General features: G+C 44.6%; 9 protein-coding genes across 9 annotated transcripts; 6 read left to right on the top strand and 3 right to left on the bottom strand.

Annotated features, from left to right (window-relative positions):
• Positions 1 to 684: 684 nt before the first annotated feature.
• PADG_02694 (uncharacterized protein) lies at positions 685 to 980 on the top strand (the record flags this gene model as incomplete). Its single annotated transcript, XM_010760267.1, has 2 exons — positions 685 to 799; positions 889 to 980. The coding sequence occupies 2 exons, from the start codon at positions 685 to 687 to the stop codon at positions 978 to 980; spliced, it is 207 nt and encodes a 68-aa protein (XP_010758569.1).
• Positions 981 to 2,988: 2,008 nt separating this feature from the next.
• PADG_02692 (uncharacterized protein) lies at positions 2,989 to 4,674 on the top strand (the record flags this gene model as incomplete). The annotated part of the gene is made up of 3 exons (XM_010760266.1): positions 2,989 to 3,114; positions 3,599 to 3,909; positions 3,999 to 4,674. The coding sequence occupies 3 exons, from the start codon at positions 2,989 to 2,991 to the stop codon at positions 4,672 to 4,674; spliced, it is 1,113 nt and encodes a 370-aa protein (XP_010758568.1).
• A 1,731-nt stretch (positions 4,675 to 6,405) lies between these two features.
• Positions 6,406 to 7,762, top strand: PADG_02691 (eukaryotic translation initiation factor 6; the record flags this gene model as incomplete). Its single annotated transcript, XM_010759785.1, has 5 exons — positions 6,406 to 6,422; positions 6,635 to 6,706; positions 6,889 to 6,975; positions 7,089 to 7,277; positions 7,381 to 7,762. The coding sequence occupies 5 exons, from the start codon at positions 6,406 to 6,408 to the stop codon at positions 7,760 to 7,762; spliced, it is 747 nt and encodes a 248-aa protein (XP_010758087.1).
• A 1,445-nt stretch (positions 7,763 to 9,207) lies between these two features.
• PADG_02690 (uncharacterized protein) lies at positions 9,208 to 12,470 on the bottom strand (the record flags this gene model as incomplete). Its single annotated transcript, XM_010759784.1, has 4 exons — positions 9,208 to 9,930; positions 9,998 to 10,078; positions 10,142 to 11,793; positions 11,996 to 12,470. The coding sequence occupies 4 exons, from the start codon at positions 12,468 to 12,470 to the stop codon at positions 9,208 to 9,210; spliced, it is 2,931 nt and encodes a 976-aa protein (XP_010758086.1).
• A 276-nt stretch (positions 12,471 to 12,746) lies between these two features.
• Positions 12,747 to 12,983, top strand: PADG_11476 (uncharacterized protein; the record flags this gene model as incomplete). The annotated part of the gene is made up of 1 exon (XM_010760642.1): positions 12,747 to 12,983. One exon carries the CDS (start codon positions 12,747 to 12,749, stop codon positions 12,981 to 12,983), a length of 237 nt encoding a protein of 78 aa, XP_010758944.1.
• Positions 12,984 to 13,795: 812 nt separating this feature from the next.
• Positions 13,796 to 14,171, top strand: PADG_11475 (uncharacterized protein; the record flags this gene model as incomplete). Its single annotated transcript, XM_010760641.1, has 2 exons — positions 13,796 to 13,903; positions 13,977 to 14,171. The coding sequence occupies 2 exons, from the start codon at positions 13,796 to 13,798 to the stop codon at positions 14,169 to 14,171; spliced, it is 303 nt and encodes a 100-aa protein (XP_010758943.1).
• A 1,007-nt stretch (positions 14,172 to 15,178) lies between these two features.
• PADG_02689 (uncharacterized protein) lies at positions 15,179 to 15,418 on the bottom strand (the record flags this gene model as incomplete). The annotated part of the gene is made up of 1 exon (XM_010759783.1): positions 15,179 to 15,418. One exon carries the CDS (start codon positions 15,416 to 15,418, stop codon positions 15,179 to 15,181), a length of 240 nt encoding a protein of 79 aa, XP_010758085.1.
• Positions 15,419 to 20,255: 4,837 nt separating this feature from the next.
• PADG_02687 (uncharacterized protein) lies at positions 20,256 to 21,462 on the top strand (the record flags this gene model as incomplete). Its single annotated transcript, XM_010760265.1, has 3 exons — positions 20,256 to 20,294; positions 20,393 to 20,507; positions 20,636 to 21,462. The coding sequence occupies 3 exons, from the start codon at positions 20,256 to 20,258 to the stop codon at positions 21,460 to 21,462; spliced, it is 981 nt and encodes a 326-aa protein (XP_010758567.1).
• Positions 21,463 to 24,652: 3,190 nt separating this feature from the next.
• Positions 24,653 to 25,451, bottom strand: PADG_02686 (protein hob3; the record flags this gene model as incomplete). The annotated part of the gene is made up of 3 exons (XM_010759782.1): positions 24,653 to 25,106; positions 25,166 to 25,313; positions 25,391 to 25,451. 3 exons carry the CDS (start codon positions 25,449 to 25,451, stop codon positions 24,653 to 24,655), a joined length of 663 nt encoding a protein of 220 aa, XP_010758084.1.
• Between the last annotated feature and the right edge of the window lie 2,243 nt (positions 25,452 to 27,694).

The raw sequence follows: 27,694 nt of genomic DNA, 5'->3' as shown, positions 1-27,694 counted from the left end.
AATAGCCTCGAGGCATCAACCTAGCCTCCGGCCCAGGCCAAGGAAATCCAGACAGGACTTGCCAGGCCTCCATCTCCTGTGCCTCTGACCAGCTCAACCACCACTTACGGAGTAGGCCTTTCGCGAACGGCACCTCATGAATGCGATGAGGAAACAGAGAATGAGCGGGAATCACCATCGTGCAAAGTCGTCAGGATAGTCAGTCATCGTTAGCTAGTTACTTCTGATGCAAGCCACAAGGCTGGAAGGGATTTTTCGGAGGTTTTGTCCCGCCCACCAACATCCAACCGTTGCACTATCGTTGTTGTAATGAGCCGGGGGGGTTGCAGTTGAGCGTGGTTTTAAATTTCGGCCGGAAAAACCATCGGCGTGGTTTAACATTCAGACCATGACAACCCCTCATTAAAATCGCCTGCAACCAGTCATATTCTCACACACACACACACACACACACAAAACAGCTCAACCGCACATCTCTAGTAGATATGCTCTTGATGGTAGTTGAACTTATCATATTTCTTCAAGGTCACTCCTAACTAACCCTAACCCTAACCCTAACCCTAACCATACCTAATCCGGGTGCTGAGGGCGGTGAGACTGAACAGAGATATATGAGTAATGTCGACTGTTTAATTTAGATGGGAGGTGGGCCCAACTTATAAATCGCGTTCAACCTTTTAAACCATGATCAACTGTGACCCTATGAGGCGCAGTGGATCTGGACTGCGAACTAAGGCCCACAATGACGATTTGATATCGGCTAGGTCCGGGAACTTGACCCCTGGTTTGGGCCTCTTAGGTATCTGTGGACCTTGGAGACTTCAGCGGGAGGAAATCACGTATCTCAAAAACTAAATGTCGATGAAGAACATTAACCTCACAAATCAGAACCCAGTAATCCTGTTTTGAACATGGTCGTGCTGCTTGAAGGGCGGGATGTTCTCGATGTTCCTATTTCATTTATAAAACCAGGTCGTTAACCATGGTTTCGTCAAATGGTCTAGAATGGATTCGAAGTTAATTTATGCCGTTCCGCGAAATATTGAAAAAACAATGAATGTGCCTTGGAACTTTAACCGTCATAACCAACAATAATTATGCACTCACCCAGAGCCTTAATAAAGGTCTTCTACGTCATTTTTAAAGCTCCTAGCCAATGATAAGGCCATCTATAACTACCCCTCTCTTGCGTTTCTGGTTCTTGGAAATTATGCAGGTGGTTATTTCTACCCATGATGACACATGGTGCGCTTCTTCTTGCGTTCAAAACTGATTTTCAGTTGCAGCAAGCTAACTATGGAGTAGTAGTTTCTACGTCTATCAAATGTTGCTCCTGGCTGAAATTCCGATTTGGGGCTGTTCGGTTTTAATCAAAAAAATGTCAAATGCTATGACAGCCGGAGATGGCTCCGGGGATATAACTATATGAGCATTGCTAACGCCTAAGCTGACAATTCCAGTCCATGAGTTGCACGGTACCTTCATCCGATGAATTTAAAACTCCAGGAAGATACGATACGACCTGCATGGCCGAACTATTGCTTCATTGTTTTTCTTCTCTTCGTCTTCCATAGAACTGGAAATCAACCACTGATTGTAAGCCACTCGTATGTGATGGTTAAACTACTCCGATAGTTATTATGGCTGTCGATCCAAACCTATCTCTGTAGACTTTGCGGCACATAATGATTATCTCAATTCATCTGTTCACCAAATACGGAGTATTATCAAGAAGCTTGATATCTTGGCAGGCTATAAATAGACGTGTCACTGACATATACCCTCTTTTCTCTGAGTTACGAAGAGAGAGAGAGAGTGAGAGCTCCTTAGTGTAGGGTAAGTATCTGTGCATGTACATGCAAAGCCCTCCGAATTTAGACCTTTAATTGAGTGGCGTACACCGCATGTATCTCTTTCTTTATTATACTTAGTGTTTATATTATTCCGGGAGAGGTGGTAGAGATATATGGAGGAACGGTCCGCTATATGTGTCAGGGTCTTCATTCAATAACATTCGCAATAAGCCGACCTACCTAGTTAGTATGGAGTGGAGCTAGAGTTACTCCTCTGGTTAGAAGGCAGCGAGGGTTTGCCAATACTTTCGCGTTAACTAGTGCTGTACTATGCAATTATTTCTACACCGTAAGCAACCGTTTCATGGGACTTGTCGAGAGTAATTACCAGAGAAATAACTGGTTCGATTGGAAGCCCAGATGCCAAACATGAGAATGAATGGTTAGAAGGCCAGCTAACCGTTTCAGAGACGATCCAAACGTCTCACATCAGTCATTCGCCTTGGCAGTTTTGGGGATTCCTGGAGCTGGAGGAGTTTGATCAGAATCAATGGAAGTGGAGAACGGAGTAAACCTCTCACTGATCTATTAACTTGGTTCACAGGAGATTGAGAAGCGCTGACAGGTATGAAAAGGGATGCATTGATTATTTCCCCCTTTATGTTGCGGATTTAAGGGGTTGTTTGTGGGTTTTTTATTACGATATATTTGAGTGGTTGGTTTTGAGCTTGAACTTCCCCACGGCTTAGTCAAAGGAGGTAGTTATTAATATAACGTAGTTAGTTAAACTACTTAACTAAAGTTAACCCTCCCTAACTAAACCAACTTTACTACAGAGTAGTTATAACTGTTTTACATGCTTGACAGCTTCCGAGATTCCATTATAGTATAACATCCATGTGTAGATACTTGCTCCGACGTAGTTAGCAGTTATGTGCCCTAATTACTAGCAAGCAAAGTGCGTGGGCGCAATAAACGATAATATAGACAACTATGCATGGGCCGAAGAATGAAAGCCACTCGGCAACGGAATGACTTCACTTCTGACGATGTTGGATACTACGAATTCTCAGTAACTAACTACAGTTATTTCAATTGCATTGTCTCAGAGTAAGGTCCTTTTCCGCCTACCAACCTAGCGCTGTAGTAAGATGTACAGGGGGACGATGTTGCAGTGGTACTTAGGACCTAAAGCATGGCAGCGTCTGCAGCCAATAACTTCAACGGGCTTGTGGGCATAGCCGGATCTCCGCCAAGCCTGAACGAATCCCTTCGGCAGAGCAATGTCCAGAGGCCGCGTGGATCAATCTCCACAGTATGGGTATGCACATGAGGGAGGATGCTTATATCCTTTTTGTTAGCTCAGAGCCTCAGAACCCCAACTCAGACTCAGGCTCAAGCTCAGGCTTCAACCACAAATGTCAACTCCATACGGCAAAACTGCCCGAATAGAATAATAATATTATCCGCTGACGTTACAGTTCCAGCGGCTTCCCCATGGAACCAAGGCTTCATTTTTATATTTTCTCTGGCACCATCGCGCAACCGCGCCTTGGAGCTTTTCCTTTTCGCCGATTTACTCTCACCCCCATCTTTTCCTTTGCATATCTCCATCTCAATCAACACCCTTGACCCTTTAATGGAGCTGACACTTATTCACTGATTCATTCATTCATTCATTCATTTATGTATTCTGTATCTATCTAATTTCTGCTATACCTCAGGGTGACAAATGAGGGCCCGCTCGCATCCCACGAATTCCCCACGGCCTATTTCCCTGCCACCTCCCTTCCAGTATTGACCAGGGACATCAATATTTCGCCCTCGGGCAAACCCCTTCCTTGACGATGAAATGCGGTCTCCGCTTCGCCTTCAGCATAGCCTGTCTAATCCTCATCTTTCTCTGGTTTCTGAAACAGCACGTCGAAGACATCCTTGACCAGTACAGCGGGGGATCCTATTTTGTTGACTCCTTTAATGCGCATTTCCACCCGGAGACTCTCAACTTCCCGCAAGGTTCAACGACAGCCCAAAATGTTGAAGCGGGGGACAAAATCATTGTTATGGCTAAGCTGGAGGAGGAAGATACTGATTGGGTGCAGGAGGAACTTCCAGAGTATATATTTTTATTTCCCCGTTGTTTTGTTTAGATCTGTTGCCAAACCACTTTCAACAATCTAACCAACGATCCAACACAAAATATAGCTGGCAAAGAGCCATATACATAGTCAACCCATCCCCGCAAACCCTAAAAGACCCGCAAGCCCTCACTACCCCAGCAAACAAAGGCCACGAATCAATGGCCTACCTCTCCTACATAGTCGACAACTATGACAAACTCCCCCGCACCGTCGCATTCCTTCACTCGCACCGATCGGGATTACTACAGGCATGGCACGTCGACGCACCCTTGCACAATAATGTCCTCGCAATGCGCATGCTGCAGTTGGACTACGTCCAGCGCTCGGGATATGTCAACCTGCGCTGTAAGTGGAATCCAGGCTGTAAAAAGGAACACAGGATAAATACACATGTGACGCAGGAGGTGTGGGAAGAAATCTTTTGGGGGACAAGCACGCCACCGCGGAATTCCTCCTCTTCAGCGACGGCATGGACAACGACGACAGGGGAAGAAGGAGCTGGCGCAGGAGACGACGACAACAACAACCCCTTACCACAGGGTATGGAAAAACCCAAAGAAGTGGCAGCAGCCTGCTGTGCGCAGTTTGCCGTCTCGCGCGACCAGATTCGCAAGAGGCCCGTGGAAGACTATATCCATTTCCGCGACTGGATTTTACAGACGAAGAAGAGCGATGCGAGCAGTGGGCGTGTCATGGAATATTTGTGGCATATTGTTTTTGGGAAGGATGCTGTGTTGTGAGTTTTTCTTTTCGTTCTCCTTGCTCTTTTCATCCTTGTATTGTATTGTATTTTTTATTTTTTCTTTTCTTTCTTTATTTTATACCAACTAACAGATTTTCCTGTTTCCCACGGATAACTAGCTGTCCGAATGAAAACGTTTGTTATTGCGCTGTCTACGGACGATGCAAATAACAGTCCTCCCCGAAATTCGTTACTATATATACATGACCCCACTCCTCCCCAGAAACTAAATTGCTCGTCCTTAATCTGTTTCTTTTATCGCGTGTCCTTTGTTCCTGCTGGATTACCCGCTATTTCTCCGTTCATTATTAGTTCCTCTGGTTTCCCATGCATATAGGAGTACACATTTTTTTTTTATTTCTTTATTATTTATTTATTTATTTATTTATATTTGGAGATAAAGATAGCCAAATCTACTAGAGGGTTCCGGGCCGTCGGCTATTAATTTCGACAGCGGCTGGCTGTCATGGTGGGAGGAGTTTGATATCCCTGCTTTCCGTTTTGTTTGATTATTTTTCTTATGTTTTAGTCAATTGTTTCCCCCTCTTTTGCATTTCATAGATTTGAACGTCATAAGTCATACACGCATTCTATAGATTCAAGCTATATCCGATATCGCTTTAGCGATATCCCCAGTTAGTCTTGTATTCGCAGTCACGGTGACCCGCTCAACAATAATATACAAAATCCCATTTTCATACCTAAGTAAATGATGTTTGACGAGAGCAGAGGTTTTCAGATTGGGCCAGGAGACAGAAAACATGGTAAGAGAGGGAGCTACCAATCATAACTCGGTAGCTGCAGGATCATGATTAGGGCTGTGACACTTCGAATTCATTCGATTTCGATGTCGTGGCGTTTATGCCGAACTAAACCATCAAGTGCAGAAGTGGAGCGCAGAAACAGCAAAAAGGCCGAAAAAAAAAATAGTCATCTTGAGTCATGTACGGAGTAGGACTCAGCAACTAGTGTAGGTACTCCCATGGCAAAAAATCATCTTTACTATTATCTCTTTTCCTATTATTTTCCCCAGGTATATATATATATATACTCGCTTCATGTCTGGCCGCAATCACAGAGAGTTGTTTGAGAGTCAAACATACGGAGATTACCAGGCAATACCACAATACCAGCCCTTTCCCAGTACACTTCCCATACCATTATTTACAATACTCCCCCCGCACAACCTTCTGCTGACTGATCCAACTATAGCCTCCAGTCAAACATCGCCTCCTTCAAACAACAGAAAAGTCCGGTATTTTCATCATCCGAACGACACAACTTGAATTCCTGCTAAGGTATATATATTTCTATATACGGCGGGAATTCCATCCAGCGGCTTCTGGTGTACTATACACACATATTCCACAAACAGCACATCTTATCGGCACGAATCCCCTCAGAAGCGGCATCTCCATAGTCATACTTAGTTTACGGAGTAACTAACTAATTCTCAACTACCCCCTCATTCTCCCCTCACCTCACCTCCACCACCCCACGTCACAGGAATTAAGAAACAGAAACGGAAAAGGACGAAAAATCGAATTACAATTCCAACAACTCATTTTACATCGCATCACTTGCGACTGTCTCTTCTCTACAAACTTATCACCGAACAACCTTGCGCCGCACAACTAAAATAGATAAAGTTGCGTCGTCCACTTGCTATATCTCTATTCACAGTACAAATAGACAGACGAAGACACAAACGAAAAGATCCAGCTAAATCATGGCGGTTCGTGCTCGGTTTGAGAATTCGAATGAGTTGAGTATTTTCCTTTTTCCGGGTTTTTTGTTGGACGTTGTTTTTCCCTCACCACCTTAATTCTATCTTGTTTTATCTTTTTTTCTCCAGGTTTTTTTTTAACTGGATTTCGATTATGTAACAAATCCATCTTTTTTGAATTGTCGTAATCCTATCTTTTCTTTTGGCTAATGATTTCCCTTAATGTATGTAGGGTTGGTGTATTCGCAACGTTGACGAATTCATATGCTCTGGTTGCCATTGGCTCGTCAGAAAACTTTTACAGGTATGTTTGTGTTTTTGTTCTTCATTTCGGTTTAAATGCTTTGGCTCCGAGCCAGGTGGGGAAGAGGAAGAAGAAAGAGAAGAGAATGGGTGTGGAAAAGTGGATATCTGCTCTTTGGTCTGATGTGTTCGAAGATGGGAAATATTATAGAGCAGCCAACTAACTCTCTTCCAAACAACCAGCGTTTTCGAAGCGGAATTGCAAGATGTCATCCCAATATGTCATGCTACCATCGCCGGAACGAGAATTGTTGGACGATTAACAGCAGGGTATGTCATATCATATCATCCTTAATCTCCACACCCCTCTCTCTTCCTACTCCCAGTCCTCTACAACGCCGCAGCAATAAAGTTGACCATTTTCCATTCTCTTTTGCACTTAGGAATCGCAAAGGCCTTCTTGTTCCCACCTCAACCACAGACCAAGAGCTCCAGCACCTGCGCAACTCGCTCCCAGACGCCGTCAAAATACAACGGATTGAGGAGCGATTAACAGCCCTCGGGAATGTGATATGCTGTAATGACCATGTCGCCCTCGTCCATCCAGATATCGAACGTGAAACAGAAGAAATGTACCCAAACCCCACGTTCCTCTCCCCCCGCCGGCGAAAACCCTCCTTCTACCCCCCTAATTTTCAAAAATAGTTTCCATTCTAACTTAACACCCATAAACAGAATCTCCGACGTGCTAGGCGTCGAAGTCTTCCGCCAAACCATCGCCGACAACGTCCTAACAGGCTCCTACATGTCCCTCTCAAACCAAGGCGGAATCGTGCATCCCAAAACCTCCATCCAAGACCAAGACGAGCTCTCGTCGCTGGTCCAAGTGCCGCTGGTAGCGGGAAGCGTGAACCGCGGCTCCCCCGTCATCGGTGCCGGGATGGTCGTCAATGACTGGTTGGCCGTTACGGGGATGGATACGACGGCGACGGAGCTGAGTGTTGTGGAAAGTGTGTTTAAGTTGGGGGAGGGCGCGCCTGGAGCTGTTGCTGGGAAGAACTTTATAGGTGCGTTTGGGAATACGCATAAGGAAAGTTTGGTGGAGAGTTTTTATTGAGCAACGAAGGGAGGGCGTGTGTCGTTTTGTGTCTTGTCTTTTCATTACTCTTTTTCTTTGTCCTGGGTTTCCCGCACGGAATTGAGAGAGGAGTGGGTTGTTGTTTAATTTGTCATGGACAAAGAGGGCTACGAAGATTTATAGATGTTTTTTTTTTTGTTCTTATTCTTGCAAAGCATGAATACTCTGCTTTGCGTTCAAGAGAATGACAATTTCCATTTTTGTCCCTGGCAGCAACCTATACATATCTGCCAATCATATGATTCCAGTGGTTCTAATGCTCAATAGAACATTGAGATGGAGCAGGTCGTATATGAATAAAAATTGAATGCATGCATTTACGCGGCTAGCATAGTACAGCATGATGAGAAAATGGTATTCTATTCCGCTAACAGAATTCGAGAAACTACACGCACGAGAAAGTCTTTATTGGCTTTTGGTCTTTTTCAAATATCGTGTTGAAAACGAGGGTTCAACTGCTTGTAGGTAGATAGGTCAGTTCTTCGGAAGCCTTTGAATTTCTGATCATTGAGGTATTATAGAATTTATTTGCTAAACTTTATGCATGGAATAGAGTTTGACGCGCTGATGTGGTGATACATTAGAAAGAAATCTGAATGAAATGTGTGGGAATTGTAGGATTCTGGAGGGAGTATCATGGATATATGTACAGGAGAGTACGATGCATGAATAACGTGACGTAATGGGGTGCGGTAGATGATGGAAAAGACATTTAGATGAATGCGTGGAATAGGAGGAGGTATATTCAGCGGACACGTGTGCATGTGTATGGGTATTTTATGCGAGAAAGATAGGAGAGAGGTTGAAGGGTTAGAGTGCGATATGTAAAGTTCAAGTTCAAGAATCAGAACTAGGGACTGAAGCTAGCTATATAGCTAGAAGGGTCAGCATTGGAGGACATGGCAGAGTAGCCACGCCCAGCCCATAGACTGCTGTCTTATTCCATCATTCCTTTCCGCTTTTGTGCTATTCTTGCCTTCGCCTCTGGGGGTTTGCGCGGGAGTGTTTTTAGTCGGGACGGAAGGTATGGTGATTGCCAGATGCTAGGGTATGGGCAGACCTGGCCAAAGGGTGGAAGATATGATGACCTATATGAGAGGATGAGCCTTTGCTGAAACTCAACTGTTAGTACCAGTTTGTGATCAGCGATGTTAGGCTTATGCGGTTGAATCTGATCAATTGAAGTTGACAACATAGCCACAGGTCCTCAAAGGCAAGGGATTGGATGGAAAGGGTGAATAGATCTCCACCCTGACATTGACGCTGTCAAGAAGAACAAGATTCGACATCCACAGCAACACTTTCTTTGTTTGTCTCATCGGGCAGAGAATGGAAAGCATCCAGGGATATTTGCTGTTCAGGGGTCCCATATGAATCTTTTCCCGGTACTCAATTTGCATTTTCATGATCCAGGGGTGTGGCGCTTATAGACTACTCATGTTTACGTCGATATTTTCATCTATGCAAAATTCCTCATCCCCCCTACTTTGATCTTCGCCAGTGTCGCACATTTCGGACATATCCGCAGGTGGAGGTGGGGGAGGCGGAGGAGGGGGTGATTCTGACCGGGTTCTTTTGCCCGGCGAGAAGCAGTTGCTACCATATCCATTGTCACCACCTTCGTCTCTTTTACGCTTATGGCTGTCTCTCGCTACATCTTCACACATATCTATAGGTGGAGGAGGTGGTGGAGGGGGCGTAGACGATTTTGTCCTCTTTGAAGGCGAGGCACCGGCTGTATCGACATCCACATCAAGATATCCATCAGCATCTCTTTTGCGTTTGAGACTATTCTCGTCGAGGCTCATTGGTGATGATTTTTTATCTTCCAACTTGTCCATCTCATCATCTGACATCTTTATATCTTCTTCGACATCACTTTCCTCCTTTTTACTATCCTTTATTTCTGGATTTTGCGATAATTCGGGATTTTCGGTTGCATCCCTTGAGCCGCCCTCAGTTGCTTTAGCTGCTTCCCTTGCTTTCCTCTCCGCCTTTTTCTTCTCGTATGCGAGGTGCTTCGCAACCGCTTTATCAAAGTACTCCTTACAGTACCTTTTAATCTGCTTTATCTGTTTGTCGCTAACTTTCGTTGGATCGTCCACGCGGTGGTTTTTAAAATCCGAATTAACGAGCTTTTTCCCCACCTGAGTATAATTACGTCAGTAAGCTAGCTGTTCAATGCCTGCGCTTTCTCCATGTATAGAGCCATACCTCTTTAGCATAGCGTTTCAACTCCTCTTTCGGTAACTTGTGTTTAAATTTATCCATTACGTACTTGACGTGAGGGAAAATCTGCAATCACAAGTCAGTATCGTCAACCTCCATGTAGGCTAAATAGATGTTGCATGCACATACAGTGTTTTCATACAGCCTTTTCTGCTTTTCTTCACTATACGATCGCCATTTCTCCTTGTGTTCCTTTATCTCTGGGGGTTTTGCATCTCGCGGTTTGGAGGTAGCAGGAGTCTCCGATTTATCTCGTGTTTTCGGTGTGTTCTCTTTAGCGTTCATAATGCCATCGATAATATCCTGCAAGGCCTTATCCTTGGACTCGGGTTTGGGGGGTGGAGGCGGCTGAGGTGCCGGTGCTGTTGGCCTTTTCCATGTCGTAGCACCTGATGCAGAATAATAGTAGGTCTTTCCATTCGACTCCGCCGCAAACCAACCTTGAGGTAGAGGATTGGCAAATGGCGGTCGTCGAAACGGTCTTGGTCCGTGGTGGTATGAATTGCGAGGAGGACCTTTGCCATTTCGAAGGGCAGCTGGGGCACGGGGTGCATCGATCGAGCGTGATCGGGACCGAGATCGAGATTTCGATCTTGGCTTTTGGTTTTCATCATTTCTAGATGACTCTCGTCGTTCGAACCGATTAACTGCTGTGGTGTTATTAGAAGCTGTTGGGTCTCTCTTCATCCGTGGAATTCGATAGCCAATTTCAAGGGTAGACCAGATCTGCAGAAGAGCTGCTGCTTTCTTTTCCACACGTTCATCACCACACTCAGTAAGGGGCTTGATTGTCACCTCGATCTTCGAATCGATGATCTTGTTTCGAGTGAGTCTCGGGAACTTATCTAGGATATCGAGAATTTGGAGTACGACGTTGAAATCGTCTTTCCAGGCACTCAGCTGGGAGTTGAGTATCTGGTATCCGTGCATCTTGACGACACGATTTCGTACACGCTCATCATCGCAGCGTTGAATGCGTCCAAGTAATTTAACAGCAATCCATTTCTCTTTGCATTGCATCAGTGCAGCCATGACCTTGGTGACTCCATCTTCGTTCAACGACCTAGGTTGCATACTGTCGACATATTCTTCATCGTCCTCGCCAGTCTTCTTCTTGCGCGGCCGTTTCGCCACAGCAGTATCCCAACCATCCGGGTCGTCGATACCCAAGGCTTCAATGGTAGCATTGGAGAGCTTCGTCGCACGTTCAGTTTGTGTTTTACCACCAATGAAGCCTGTACAATTTGGCTCCCCGCAGTAACAAGGCTGTGGATCAGCTCCATAACGATCAACATTATAATTGAAGACTAGTTCCTCGCCAGCTTTGATGTGTCGCTCTGCGAAAATGCCCATTCGAAGCTTCTCTCCCACAACCCACTTGTCGACATAGCAATTGGGGTTGCACGAATGGTTGCAGAAGCGCCCAAGATTACCCTTTTTGGTGGCGTCGACAAATTCTCCCTTGGTGAGAGACATAAAGTAGAAATGCTTGATGCCTTCTTCATCATATGCAATCATGCGTTTCCGGAAGCTTGCCTCGTTGATGACTTCGCCTATATATTCGAATATGAACTGATGAGGTCGTAAATCGGAATCAGCACGTAGGCCATAGCCCTTCTTCTCGGTTTTGATGACCGTCACGTTGGCATATTGTCGTCGTTGGAAGCGTTGATTTTGGCATTCATCACCGCAACCGCAGTCTCCAACACATTCCATTTTTGTGGCTCGATTGATGCAATCTGAATCTTCTCCGCAAGCTCCATTTCTGCCGGCCACAGGATCTGGAAATTCTTATCAGCATGAAGACGTGCAGAGACTTGGTCAAAGACATATGAGATAAAATTTGATATAACGCGTCGCATCATAAGAAACAAATTCATTAAGCTGTTAGTTCGAGGAATTGGGGGTATAAAAGTACAGGTATTTGGTTTTGTTCGTTACGCATTTAAGTAGGGGCATAAGGAAAAGAAAGTTATAGCTTACCCCACTCCTCTGAACAGTCGCACTCCATAGCATGTTCCGTATAACCCATGTATTTATTGGCATACGTGCAGTCATCTATAACTTGAAATGTAGAGGTAGCTTCAGCAGTACTGTTTGGAAGATGGTCAAAAAGTGGCACCGGTCGAGACACCACCTTCTGTGAACCGGCCCGTGACAGCTTTGGCGGTTGGCCAGGTTCCAGTTTGACGGTTATGGAAGCGGACAATTTCTCTTCAGGTTGCCCATTTTCGACTTTCGCAGCGGGAGAGCTGCTCCCGCTTTGCGATTTTGTCTTGGAAATACTTTTAGTGGGGCTTGACTTCGAAAACCCATTGGGATAATAATTCGCAGAATCTGATGCATGGGTGCTGTTGATGGGTGTGCTCTCTGCTGAATTATCACGTTTGATTTTCATGGCAGTCACTGCGTCGGCTACTGCTTCCGGCTGGACATCCTCATCGTCATGGAGAGCCATGATCAAACAGAGGGCGAACAATAGGAAATGAGCAGGATGATAGTATTTTTAAGTATCAACTAGTCCGCGATTGCAGCAAGTATTCAAAATTAGATAAGGTGCCGGTAAATATTCTGATTGATTGTCTCCCTTGATGTTGATGTTACTGCCAGAGTTGAGGTTGGCGAAGAGGTGGAGTAGAGATGGTTGCTTAGACGGCCCAGATGTTGTGTTAACTGATAATTATTAATTTGATTGATTGATAACAGACGGACCGTCTATGACTAGCCTAGCGAGATGAACGGATACCAGATTACGGACATAAACCAGATCCAGGGGATGGATGCCCCGTCTGAACCTGTCTGGTTGCTAACAAGCCGTGGTGCAGAGCAGCGCTCCCAGCGAAGACGTGAAGGTGGAAGTCAGGAAAGCGAGGAGGATGCGGGTGAAAAGAGAGTTGAGGGAGGATGTGGTAGGAATCACGGTGGTGCGTGGATGAAGGCGGTGTCATTGGGTGGCCCAGTCCAGGCTTAGCGCGATGATGGGAACGGGTCGAAAATTATATGCCGGAGGACCAGACAAGAGGAACGACAGCAGCAAAATTTGCCCAAGCATCAAAGTTGGCCCAGCAGTTGTTGATGTCGAAGAAGAATCGCTTAGATGATCATGTGAACAACACACATCTATCCTTTTCCAGCTCCCTAGCAAGAAAATAAACGGTGGAGAAGAGGCACTGCTGAGATACTTGCGCAGTGACACTGGTTGGTTGCTCGACAACCACTGGGGAAACGCCGTTGAACGGTCCTCTGTTGGATTTTGAATGTTTCTGTTCCTCTTTTCTCTTCCTTCTGTGATGATTGCATGTATCTAGTTCTCGAGATGAGAAAGCACGAATAATCGACCCCTTGGTGGAAGACAGGATGTCTGTTCTCACGAAAGTTTTCAAGCCTCAAGAATGGTGAAGCTTGTCGCTCCTGAGCCAAAGTTTCGGGAAGCAAAAGGAACAGGCTGGCGATGGCTAAAAAAAATCCGTGAATGCCATTTATTAATCTATTGTGTGCTACCTGGCTTGGGCTCCCCACGCAATTTCAGCAGTGAGGGGAGAAATAAAAAAAGGTTGCAGATCGAAAAAAGACGCTGTGGGTAAGAAGCTGAAGTTGTTTATCAAACCAAAATTCTTGTAGTTTTTGCGTGTCTAAAATAGGGTGGTGCGTGGAACTAACAGTAGCTCCCAAAAAAAACTCTCGATGCTCTTCCCAACCATTTGCCTCGTTTCCCGCGCTACAAAGAAGTTTATTCGGGCACAAACTCCCAAGGGTTCATCACTCGCTGTACCCCTCCCAAGGATGTCAACCCGCATGGGTCAAGATCAGTTCCCCGACATTTGCACTCCACGCCCTGGAGGATATCCTCTTCAAACCAGACATTATCCATCAGAGCATGAGTGTCCCGCTGTATGCTGTATGTAGCCAAAGTAGACAGTCGACTATTCTATTGTTCTTTGGAAATCAAATCAGTGATATCTAGCTAAGCATTCGCTGGGAAGAATCCATAACCCACCGCCAACTTCCGCGCTTGGTGCTGCACGGCAATTCCTCCAATTGGGATAATATCAGTGATGATGGGATCTTCCTTCTGGCAATTCGTAACCTGGAATCAAGAACCATGACTATCCAGAAGCCATTGATAATAATTCACAAGACGGAAGAGGCAAAGAGATAGTTTAAAGCCTACAAGACAGCAGACAGACATCATAAATTAAATAATATAAAATAAAAAATATTATAATAATATTATAATAATAAAAAGAAAAGAATAAAACAAATATAGAAACCAAATTCATAGGCGTATAATCGTGGTCAACAGAAGGATGCCTAGAGTGACTCGATTTCCCTCGATGCAGTAATCAGAGGTATATGAGAGTAGTGGTCTCCAAGCAGCTGAAGTTTGAAAAATGATTCCGCACCACAGGAGTAATAAAGGGAACACATGAAAACCTGGCGATCTAACGGAAAATATACCAGCAATATGCTCCGCTATTCGAGACATAATGTATCTCAGTGATATGAACCAAAAAATATAAATAAAACAAAAACAAAATAAAAATAAAAATAAAAAATAAAAGGTGCAAAGTCTTTTACCCAAAGACTTGATCTAAAATGCTGGGCCGATTCAAAATTATTTTGTCGCATCCAGCGCAACGCATCCTGGTGCTGCACAAATGAGGAGCGGAAGCTGACTGACAACAAGTTATTTGGAGTAAATGGCCAATGTCAACGTGGCCATTTGTCGCACCGTCTTAGTGAGATGAGATGTTGTAAGGTGCCACTGCAGCACCAGTTCGAGATAATAATAAATGCCGTCTGTCATGGCTTCCAGCCGAGGGGTCACTGACATGCTGATCTATATAAACCTCCGCAAGGACAGCTAAATGAATCGGTGATGTGTGTTTCTTTCACTAGATCCCTTCTTGACTCCCTGAAACTGCACAAGGTGGTGGCGTCGGGAATCACGCATACGAGTGCAGAACGTGGAGAAATAGGTATCAACTGAGTGGCCAAACGAAATCAATTGGGGAGAAGGTGAGCAGTGAGCAGGAAAGCCAAAAAAAAAGTTTCAACGAAATGGATTAAGAGAGTACGTGCCGCCGCCCCTGAAGATAAAAGCCGGAGATTTTGATAATATAGCCAAATGGGGAGTGAAAAAACCCGCACCACAGTTTGCCGAAGTCATGTAACAAATGTGAAACGTGCGATACCGCATTTCCCGCGAGCCGTGAATAGGCGTGGACAAAGTCTGCGATTCGCTCGAGCTTCCGCTACGCCATAGTCGGGGGACCCATCCACGGCTTGGGGCTGGCGGCTGACAGAAACCGGCTTTGACTGGCTGCGGGGGAAGGTAGCGATCGACGATACCGAGAAGCTGATGGCAGGGAATAACTGGGTTGAAGCGGACGACGGACCGGCCATCGATGAAGCCACAGACAGGGCTGACTCCTTGCATCATGGTTCTCAGTCCTCATGAGTCACGGGTCACGCTATGGATGTGCTCATCGCGGGTGAACTCCTGTTGGCGTTGCGTTGGGTAGGTAACTATACTACAAGCCTCGGTGGTTTTTGAGAATTCCCGCGACAGACAGTGACATGTATCCAGATTACAGCCATCTATCGCAAAAATCCGGTTTTGAAGGGAAAGCAGGAATTGGCTGGGATCATGTCGAAAAAGCCACGAAGGAGAAAGCAAAATAAACAAAGGCAACCTTATATCACCCGTGCTTGGTGCGGTCAGATCCGCGTGCACAAGAGGATCCCGCAAAGGCTAAAATAAAAAGAGGGTAACCTAACGTTCGCGTCCCTGGCTTAATTTACGGCAACGGAGCACTGTAGACCAAGGATCATCGATAACGGCTTCAGAGAGGTAACTTGGAATCGCCCGCGCCATGAAAGTTGAAAGTTGAGACATCAAACCATGCCCATGCAAATTGATGCAAATGAACTGTTGGTGTGTGCGCAATCATCGCTTCACACCATGTTTGCAGAGGACCAAACCTAGGTGTGAATCCGGCCGGGTCCATGACTCTATCGACAAGAGTTGCGACACTATCCATTTTAATCCACCAGGCTGAAGCTGTCGCACCTGTGGAGACAATGTGATTGGGCAATCATGAATCCATTTTGATCGGATGAGGTTGGGAAGAGCAGATTTTGATGAGAGGCGATCTGTATAGTATTTGTCGTAAGTTGCTACCTCTCTTGTGGCTTTTATTCTTATGTCTATGTAATGTACTGTACTGTACTCTATGTACTAGTGTATCCGACTACATACATACATATATTACAGGATGTGAAATATTATTTCCATACTCCCTATAATGTTTCTATTTGCTGCTCTCTTCCGTTCCAATTATTCTCCGTTGATCAGAAACCAACGTCCATTTTATTCAGCTTCATTGTGCATCAAGGTTTCAACTGTTTATTTATCTTTTCAAGGACGTTGACCTCCCATTGAATTTTTCGGGGGTTTGACCCTTCTCTTCGTTTATTACACTACTAAATTTACTCTGCATCCTCGCAGATCGTTTGCCGACACTCGGTCCCTGTGCACTCTATGCTCGGTAGGTATTCTACCTCGCGTATCCGGCCTTACTATTGCTCCTTGCCTTCGAAACAACTCGCCTCTAAGCAGGCTGATCCCAAACGTGCTGCCGTTGTGGAACACCAAACCCTCGTTGATTATTGATGCTAGACAATGAATATCAATGACGTTCTCGCGATGGTATGCCAGGATAGTATGCCTATTGCCCGCTCTCTATTTCTCGTTCAGTTTGTCTCGTGCTGATATGGTGTACAGGTGGAATTGCGAATTACCCAACTAACATGCTTCTGTATACGATCGACGTAATTTACTACATAAAATCCAAGGATCTAGGATTTTTAGACAGTCATACGGGGAATGTTCCCTTCAATACTCCATATATGGAGCACCGTAAGGCACCAGAAAAGGCAAAAACGCCAAAGCAAAGTCAACGGTTACCTACAGACCGTACCTTAGACATCTTTTTCTTTCTTTCTCATGTTCATTTTTTTTATCCGTTCTGGAACCGCTGATTCTTTGCTCTTAATTAGGAGTTAAGGCTGTTGCCATCGATGCTGACACTAACCAACGGATGAGTTGTTTTTTTTGTTGTTTTGATGCTTACAATTTACAATTGCAGCATGCCATCTTGTCCAATAATCTCTTCCTCGGTTCTTTGTTTTGTCCTCCTGCAGCGTGCAGCTCCAATCTGCATCGTGTCGCCCGTCTTTGCCTGCATGAAGCCATTCCACAACCCCTCCCCATATTCCCCTCCAATTACTTGCGTCGCTGGCTCTCCACCCAATCCGCTAGTCCGCTAGTCCGAAATGCTCCTACTGTGTCAACCTGACTGAGCCTGTCCACTTCATCAAAACAAAACAAAAATCATGTGGATCTGATCTTACATTCATGGTTCCGTCCCCTGGGCAGCAGTCCGAATCTTCGCAGAAGCGTCAGGTTCAGGATGTCTACCAAACTGACCACGATCCAGGGGATTTCTGGAGCAAATCGAAGCGCTTCCATTCTGCAATATGTGTGTATTTTTTGGTGGCCTACTACTTTCCAAAGTCAAATAAATCATTTATAAAGAATGCCAGCAAATCAAGCAGGGATGTTTCCTTTTTCTTTTGCCAGGTGCTAGTAATGCGAGAATTCATCGACTTGTTGGCTCTCTTGGTTTCCTGATTCAGGGTCCCTAGTCCCTAGTTCAGTGGCTACGATGACGAGCATTTTTTTTTAGTTCAAGTCTTGAAGCCTCCACCAGGCTCGAATCGCTCGATGTATCCTTCACCGGCGCCATTATTGCCTGTTAAAACTCCCTCCTACTGGTCCCAGCCGCGTCAAAAAATGAAGAAAAAGAAGCAGATTTTGCTCCTTTCCCGCCACTTTGATTCGTTGGCGGTTTTACAGAAACAGCACGTTTCGATAGACAGCGGGGGTACAGCAGGCATATCCGCTCGCGCCACTGGCCGGTGCCTTCCATAGTTCTCAACAGCATTATTTGAAACACGCTGCTGTCTAATAAAGTGAACAAATGAGGATTCCGAGCTACAAGAACCCCGCTTAGAGAATGTTTAGCGTTTCTGACATAGAATATTTTCACAAGGAAAATAAACACCAATTATTCAAATATTTGATGGCCATGAGTCCAATACACCCTCTCTTTTCGGATTCCATATGCGGGGCTCTTTTGTTGTTATTATCGTTCATCAAGAAGATTCATCATGCTGACGGACATGATACTATATCGAGGAATACTCTGCCAGCCACATCCAGGCTTTATTATTTTGCTTTCCTGTGAGTCGCGCCAAGTGATAAATGAGATATCAAGACTAAAGAGGTACCAAATCAACAAACCTGGAAGGGTGCGGAGGGGTGGACATGCCACTAGTAGCAAAATGTTTTAATATTTTGATATTCTGCAAGCTCCCTCTGGCAATTCCTCCTTTCCCTTGCCCTTCTTCTATATTTCTATCTTTTATTTTTGTCTAGTTTCTTTCTTTACTATCCCCTGCAAAGAGGTGGATATGTATGTACAACAACGAAGGCTCTCATAATCCCCGACTAACAGACAAAAAAGAGACGCAACCCACTAACCCTGCACGCCTTCCTGCAGCGGCGTGGGAAAATAAAAATAAAATAAAATCTGATGGGGCTTAAATATCAGGGCACTTCCCTCCCTTTCTTGGTTGCCAATCGCGATTTAGACTACTTGACTTATTTCGCATAAGGCCTGGCCACTGGCTACGTTGAATGACTTTCGCAGGCTGTTTGGGCCACAGAACACACCACACCCTCCCTTGTCAATAGGATATATTTTAATATATATATCGAACCAGTCGGCCGGGCGGCGGGGTAGTCTGGTCTGCTATCAATTCTCAAGAGAGGTAAAGTTGCGTCTCCAACTTCTTCCTGTACCTGCATTCCATTTTGTTTTCTGCTTCTGCATTTGTTTAGCATTTGTGTTTATTTTGATATGAGAATTGTTTTTATTTAAAAGAAAAACGGAAAACAGTTAAGAGGGAGTCATCCCTCCCATGCCATCATTAATCTACTTCATCCCTGCAGGAAGTGGTTGTTGCTGGCAGATATGGAATCGTGATACTTTGTGTGTATGTCCTAGTATATACCGTACCATACCATCCGTTGTTGGCTGTATTGTATTATTGCCAGAAATTACAAATCTTTCCCGCGGTGCTTGTGTTTTGCAGTTTTGCTCACGTTACCTGTACCTGTCTTATGCTGTTCGTTGTTGCATCGTTCTCCTCATTTAAACTTCTTCCATTTCTTCTTCTATCCCAAGCTTCAATTCTTCTTCCACTTCTTTCAACCCCCTTCTTTTCTCCCTCCTCTCCTCCCCTCTCTCTCTCTCTTTCTCCTTTCTCCATTTCTTTCTCTTCTCTTTTCCCATTTCCCCCCTTTCTCGTCCCCGCCTCTTTGTCTTTTCTGTTCCCCTCCCCTTTTCCCAATGCTTCATTTCCAGTCTCTCTTTTGACGCTTTTTATCCGGCCAGTGACATTTAAAGAAAGACCTGACACAATCCACCTCCCCCCCCTTCTCACCCCCGACCAGGCGAAACCAGTTGTTTAAACTCTCGTTAAATCCCTTTATTCTGTACCTTGATGACTTGATATTCTTTCTCAACGGCCAGCATATATCCTTCCGTATTCCGTATTGACCTTGTCGTAACACACGTGCGAATCCTATCTCACTCAGTGCCGTGGATGTCCGTTCATGTTCATGAAATTTTTTAGCCAATTCTCTTCACGATCACGATTACATTGACTGCAGCGATCTCTAATCCTCAATTGAGCGCTCTTCCCGTCGTTTATTTTACGATATCGCCATTCGTTTTGTTTCTTGTTGCGCGTGAATCGCGACCTAACGTTCACTCCGTCGTTTGTTCCGGGCCCAGGTCCTGCCCATACATCTCCATTTAGAGACCTGGGTTTGTCGCCCAATTCTCTCTAGGGAGGCCATTTTTTATTTTTGGTATTCTTGTATGCCTTTTTGTTCGCTTCCTGCGGTCCTGTTGGCCCCCCTGCTGGAGAACACCCCATAGACTAATGCCCGTTTCCCTGACGTCGATTCTACACCAATCATTCTATTCATCCAAGTATTTTTTTTGGACCAATCCAAAATAAATAAGCCGAAGTCAAAAAAAAAAAATAAACCTGGGGACGAGAGTGTGGTGTTCTTCTGGCCGTTCTCCCAATTCATGACGCACTGGATATGTCGAATCCACTCGATATATGGACCGAGGAGGAGAAGGTACGGCTCATATTATCTTTTTACATCTAACCTGGTTTGGATATATTTTTGATCTGGTCAATACATGGCGCAAAATCAACTGATGGTTGATCTTTTAGACTTATCTCCTCACAGAGATCATCAAAAAGGCTAGAATCCCTCCAGGTTTCCTTTATAACATGATCGCGGAACATCAGGTCAGCCCTGCCTTCGCAGAAATTCCACTCCCTCCAGGTACGGATGTCCATCAAGCGCAGTCGACAAATTTTGCACTTGCAAACAAGCACCCCACCACAGCAGTCGTATATAATTCCTCATGCGAAAAACTAGCGCCACCACCAAAACTGACATCGGTATATTAGGGCGTTCCATGAAAACATGTCAAGATGCATTTCATCAGATGGCCCAAGAGTATGGTCACCTTGCTCAACACCGACACAGCCTCCCTGGCCCAACCGCTCCGCCTCAAATGTCTCCAGGGGAAAGAAAACGTCCTCTTCCCCCTGTCCCACTCGATAAACAGCCATCGGGCCATCGTGCAATTCAGCCTAAGCCTGCCGCTCCTGGGCGTTACTCCAGCACTGATATTCGGACACAGCAACAATTATCTCCCAGTGTCGATAGCAGTTTTTTTAATGAACCCCCACGAAAACGAGGGCGGCCAAGTAAAGCCGAAATGCAGCGACGGAGTATGGCAGCACAAGCTCGAGGGGAAACATACCCCTCCTTGAGAAAAGATTTACCAAGGCCTGGAATCCACCCAACACCACTAGCGCCAGGAGGAACCGAGTCTCAGGCTTCAGTTCTACCTTCAATAAGGCAGCAAGTTCCCGAAGCAGCGGGTTATGGGGGCCATATGCAACATCCAGATGCGCTGGGTTCTCAAACGCAGGATATAAGAGTCCATCGAGCTCCGCGACCGCCAGCTGAATCGAGCACGGGGGCTGCTGTAGGAGGAGCACTGAATTCGGGTCCTGAGGAATCAACACCGCGTACAATCCTAGATAATCAAATCGCACCTCCTCCAATGTCATTACCGCTTTCGTTCAGAGGCATAAACCAATCAAGTCCCATACCTGCTAGTCCTAGGCCTCAGACACCGCTTATATTGAGCAAGACAGCCGGTGAAAATAATGGAGGAGAATCTACACCAACCACCTCTGGAGCTGGAAGAGAGAACACAGCTTGATATACGAAAGTATATTCACTACAGGATGTATGCAACAACCATTTTGGAACTTGGAGATTCCAAATAATCCAAACGATCTTCAACAAGTGCCGCAATTGCGACTGATAGAAGCGCCCCAGCATACGAGAAACATAACGAAGTGACGGAGCAGGCGGACCCTTCTGGTATATGTTCAGCTCAGCGACTAATATTCTACTACGCCTTATTCCTTTGTGTTGAAAATCAACGATGAGGAGTGGGTTTTTTTCAAGACCTTCATTAGCTTTTGCTTAATACGGTCTATGGAGTACTGGCGGAGTACTGGCGGCTTATGTGATGAAGTTCAACTTTATATCCATATCTCTCTCCCAATTTCATCGAGTCCCACCCAACCCCTGTTGAGTTAATTGTTTTGGCATTGTGTGGTGCCGGTATTGGCATGCGAACAACATTCCCACTGTTTCCACCCTAACAAAGAGCGGGACGAAAGTGTAAACTCCGAAATCCGCGAAGAAAGCCAAATCCGTATACACCACCACCTACCAATTATCGTCAACGCCATGGGGGTCAAATAGATAGCATCATAACTTTTGTTTTCTCATTCCTATATTTGCAATGACTTGGTCTCTCCTATTATTCTATCATCTTGGTTTTCTTCTAACTACTTACCTCTTTACCGCCCTCTTTCATTATCTGGATAATTTCCTCGTTTTCTTCATCTACATTTCCGACTTTGTTTCCTGTGAACTGCTTCGCTTCTAATGATATGTATGGATACATGATATTACTGACATATTTTATGATTATCAATGTATTTTTTTTCTTTCCCCTTGTCTTGTTTCGCTTTCGTTTCACTTTTGAAGTTTTACCAAAAACCTCTCACTTTTCTTTCTTGATCCGGTGTTTCCCCGCAGAGTATTTCCATACGCCGTAGTAGTGCATATTATGCTTACATTTTACTTTTCATTATATTCTATCATATTTTCTTCAGCATGTGTGTGTGTGTGTGTGTATATTGTTCGCAGGCTTCTGTCACACAGTATTACTGATGTATACACTGTCTGAATTAGCCTTTTCATTTTCACTTTCACATGTGCTAATTAGTGGCTTTCTTTATTTACCAGACCCAACTTTCACTTATATCAAACAGTTTTCCTTATGACTTCCTTGTTTACATTTGTATTGTATGTATGTATAATACTACCCAATTTTCTAAGATATTGCAATTTTGGATGCTTGATACCCTATAAAAGAAATTAATTATCAACCTAATATAGCTATAAATAGTTCTACATCTTTCCCCATTTTTGCTTGATGGTTTGAATACCATTCTATTTTAAACTTTGTTCCTCACGACTAGAACATATCAGCAATGTCTAAGATCCACTCAGTTAGCTGCATAAGAGACTATTGAAAAGTGTACCTGAATCGTTGCACACCTTTAATTTTTTTTTTTTTAAAAAAAAAAAAATGCAGCTTCTATTTACAAACAAATAACAAAAGAAATAAAATTGTGAAAATGAGATTGATAACAGGTTTCATCGCATGTCACACAGATATAATGATATGATATCCTCATAATTTGTTGATTTCTTCCGAATAGTTATCCGCAAAAATCAATATGCGGGGTGCATATTTCTCGAGGCACATACTCCATAAGCAGAACACAATATCCCCAATACATAAGCACTTTCCGACCGGCAAATGTGGTTTCTATTGAATAAGATCTGCAGAGAGCCACAGCATGGAACATTTCAGTCTTTCAGTTAATTGCTTTTTAAGAAAACTACCTGGTTATCTGACTGCTTTCAAGATTTGTACTTCTCATCTGAAGAAATGTGTGAACGAGTTCCGCAATAATGATGATCCTAACACCTCAGAGTATTATTATCTTTTGCATTAGCTAAATGAGCGCTTGGGGAATGTTTGAATTGCGTACAAAAAATAATTATATACGAAGTTGCATTCCATAATACCATACTTACATCGTGACTTGAAATCATTACATAAATTACAACCTTGTAGTTAGCTAATGTCGAAAGTCTGAACAAAGTTCCCGAGTCAAGTTGGGGAATATGCATTTTTTGGAAGCACAGCAAAGAAGTGCATCGGAAACCCTTGCACTCAGTTAAAATATGAATCTTCCATGGCCATTTCGCATACTTTCCCAAGGCCCTAAAGGATACATCAATGGATTTGTGCAGTTAGAGAGGAGATATAATTCTTCCCAAATATACAGGACCAACTCTTCGTAACCTTCTGCCACAACCTTAATATTATGACAATTTATGATTATGATTCATATTTGACCAATCAAACGCTGATTTAAAAAATTGAAAAGTTGGCTTGCCAGTCCTCCTATTCAACTGGTCAATTGGGCTTCCCTCACGGCGTCTCTTGGCAAGGTGTTTGCTGTATGCACGCCGAGGAGAGCAGAAGCAACCGATATACCGTGCAGCAAGAGCACGGAAAGGATAAGGCCTCGAATCGAATGGAATTAGTTATCCCAGGGACGCGAAGATCACAGCTAGTGAGCAACTTTGTTTCCTTGATTTGGATTTTCTGTTTGATTTGCCGTCTCATGTCTTGGAGACTATTCCTCTTAAGGGTAACGAATTCTATAGTGTCAGTTCCAATGTTTTGCAGAGCGGTGCCGTATTTCTCCCGCTTTGGTCCTTTCACATCTTACCCTTTGGCACTTTCCGGTACGTAATAGGCAGAAGTCCCTAGAAAATCCCGTGTAGTAAATAGTTATATCGGTTGAGGTGATTCGGTGGAGACACGGCCGCTCCGTGCGCAAATCGCACGACGATCTAGGATGTATGTATGTAAAGCCACAAGTAAGGGTATCTGAGAAAGTTTGGACGGCGTAGAGCCTGTAAGAATAGATGTAATGGAAGACAACGGAAGGTGGTGAAAGGTAATATATTGGCAGGCATTTCAAAGAGCAGCTGATCTGATTCCAGAACCCCGAGAAACAAAATCATGATCAGAAGTAAAGGACCAGGAGGGGGAAAAAAGAAAGAAGCCAAAATACATAGTACTTTTCCTGTATGCGTGCTATTATAGGCCTTTACCACTCCTCCCAAATACCTTGATACCAACAACGACCAAAAGCAATACTGCATCATCCGAGAAGAACAAGAAGGAAAAAGAATAAATACACACCAAATATGTAAAACAAAATAAAAACCCAAGTTCAAAAAGAATCTCAAACCGTCCCCGCAATGCTCAAGTCCCTAATCTCCTGCAACACCTGCTCGACCCGATCATCCAACCGGCCCTGTGCATACTGCTCTCTCGTATCCGAATCCAAATACTGCTGCACCTGCGCCATACGCGAGTACGCCTCCGCGCAGAACCGTAACTGGATCTTGACAAGGGCCTCAAACGACGGATCCAGGTATGGAACACGGAGGTCAATGAGCTGCGGCAACTCGTTGAAGAGCTGGTCGTTCAGCTGCTCGTAGGCCTGCTTCGCCATTTCGGCCTCCTTTTCGGCGCGGGGCAGCTTGGTTGGGTCCTTGTCGGGCTTCTCGACGAGCTTCTTCACTTTAGCGCGCATGGCGTCGTAGTCGAGGAGTTTGTGGTTGCGCTTTTTGATACATTCGTTTATGTCGGGAAAGTAGGCGCAGAAGCGGGATATGGGCTCCAAGACGGTGGTCCTGCGGTTGCGAAGAGGTTAAGTCTTGTGGCTGGTGTGGATTGAAAAAATATTCCGTACCTGTATGGCCCATCAAGTGCCTTAATTGTTTCTGCGTCAAGGTCTTCGACAGCCTGCTTGTAGCTCCGACTGACCCCATCTTTGGCGCCCGCATCGCCATAAAATGCATCTATTGTCTCAGCAATGCGCATTTGAGATGCCATCATCGCTATTCTCCTCTATTAGCATACGACTAATAATCCAACTCAATAGGTGTGAAGTGGGGAAAAGGCATTGAATACAAACCTCGCAGCGAATCCAAATAACCCTTTGCCTCCTTCTGTAGCCTATTCGCCGCTGCTTCCATAGTTCGATAGCGTCTATACCAAAGGCAATACGCATATCAGCCAAACAAATACTTAAAGCATATTCGTAGCACGTTCGTATCTAATTCCACTTGCAAGAAATCGTCCATACCTCTCTTCAACCTCGTAGTCTCGATCACTCGTCCTCTCCACATGCCCTGCATGCATCACAAACTGTAAGTATACAAAAACGATAACTTCAAATTGAAAGGGACAACAAAAACCCAGCTCAATTGAAATGCTAAGCAGAAGGGGAAATAAGGAGAAAACTCACCCGTCTTCATCATAACCTGCGTCGTCGCCCGATTGACATTTTTTTTAAATCCTATTAAATGCACAATTCCCAATTCAATTAGCAATTACCTCAATCAAACCTCTCGTATCATATACAATGACTATCCTCAAATGTCGTGGTCATGATATATGCTATATCTTACGCCTCAACCTCCCACTTCACAATCACACATGACTGTAACTCCAGCAACAGAAACAAACAAAGAATGTCAAAAAGCACATACCAGCCCAAGACATGGTGATAACAGCGTCACAACCAATTCAAATTGCTTGTCTCTAATAAAACCCCAAAAAATTTAAACGAAATACCAGGCGCAGGGGAACCGGAGACTTTGATACCGCGCTAGAAGAAAGGATATACGGATATACGGATATAATGTTTAAATTAGGCCTCAGACTGGGATTTTCTGTTTTGAACGCGCTCTACACAGACTGGGTCACCGGCAGAAGAGAAGGGAGATATCAAGAAAGCCGGTGGGAATTGACAGCGTATTGTCGCGGGGATTCCGTCACTGGCGAAGTGGATAACGGTGAATGGTTAGGCTCTGATCTGACCGTCAGCCTGAACGTTACGACGGCGGATGGTTTGTGCGGGGTGTTCCTTGCGCCCTAGGTAACGAAGGAAACAGAGAGAAAAGAGGTCTATTCCTAGATGGTTGGGTGGGGGGATTTCAAAAACGTAATTTTCGAGGGGGAAAACTGGTTTTTGGTGGAGGGGTGTGGGGTGCAGAGGAATGGTAGGGGAATCTGCGGTTGGCAATGGTTGCAGAGCCGAGTGAAGGACAGGGGAGCTTTGAAGAGAGCGATGGTTTGCGTTGGTATTTTTTCTATTGAGTGAGAGGGATTGAAATTTTGAAGAATCGTTATGGAAGGATGGTTGCTTGCGGTGATAAGTGGTTGGGCCGCGGATTGAAGTTCCAAATGTTGGGTGATGATGCGGTGATGAATCATCACCTAACGAGTTGTGGGCCAAGTTAGTTACGGAACGGGAAAAAAAACACCTTTCCGTATTTGGTCGGGGTTGGTGGCAGCTTAGTCATCGGTGTGGCTCATCTGAAGGCCCTTGCACGGGTGAATCACGTGACATTGTGAGTAAAGTTAGCTAGCTTCCTTTAATACAAGAAGATTTAACCCATTCTGAAGGGTATCAACGCTTCCTGCGTCAGAGGCCGACGATGAAAAACAACGGCAGAGCTGTTATGTATGCCTGTTGGAATTTATCTGTATAATCGTAATTCATAACTTAGGCTGAGCTATAGTAAGTCAGGGAGGTATATTAACCAACTTGTGCGTGGAGGAAAGTTTCGAAGGATATAAAACATGCTCCAACAATCTTGAAGTTCGCCTCTCCCCGCTTCACTCTGGCCTTGAACACTGCAAAACTAAAAGTATCCTTATATCCTTACGGATATCAATTCGTATGCTAAAATAGATGGTGGATATTTGGAGAGGTGGAGTTGTGAGAAAGGTGGTGGGTTATTTACAATTAGATGGAAGAAAGTGAGAGAAGAGATGAAGGGGATGTACAACGAGAGGAAAAAGGGCGCTTAAATGTAGGAAGCCCATATGTATGTCCTGTTCTGTAGGTCTCTGGAAAAAAAATGAGGCATAGCATGTAACAGAAAAAGAAGACAGCGTCTCAGAGAACTGACAGCAGTAAATTACCATCCAAAACAAAGTTGAAAACTTGTAATATTTCATCATTCAATCACCAGGAATCTTCTCAGAAGTTGACAGAACGGTATGACTCTCTTCCTCCCGTGACCCATATACACACCCCCGGATAACCAATGGTGGCCCGTGAGATTGAAAATCGTATAGGGGGACGATTAAGCTTAGCCAAGGCAACTAAAGTTTCAAATTATGGGGAGCCAAGTGGGTGTTTTGTAGCAAAGAAGAGAAAAAAAGGGGGGGGGGGGGGGGGGGGGGAGAAGAAAAAAAAGAAGTGGGG

Source organism: Paracoccidioides brasiliensis (genome assembly GCF_000150735.1).
Source record: "Paracoccidioides brasiliensis Pb18 unplaced genomic scaffold supercont2.3, whole genome shotgun sequence".
Classification (NCBI taxonomy): domain Eukaryota; kingdom Fungi; phylum Ascomycota; class Eurotiomycetes; order Onygenales; family Ajellomycetaceae; genus Paracoccidioides; species Paracoccidioides brasiliensis.
Note: the sequence above shows the minus strand (reverse complement) of the source record. Positions and strands in the feature narration are given on the sequence as shown.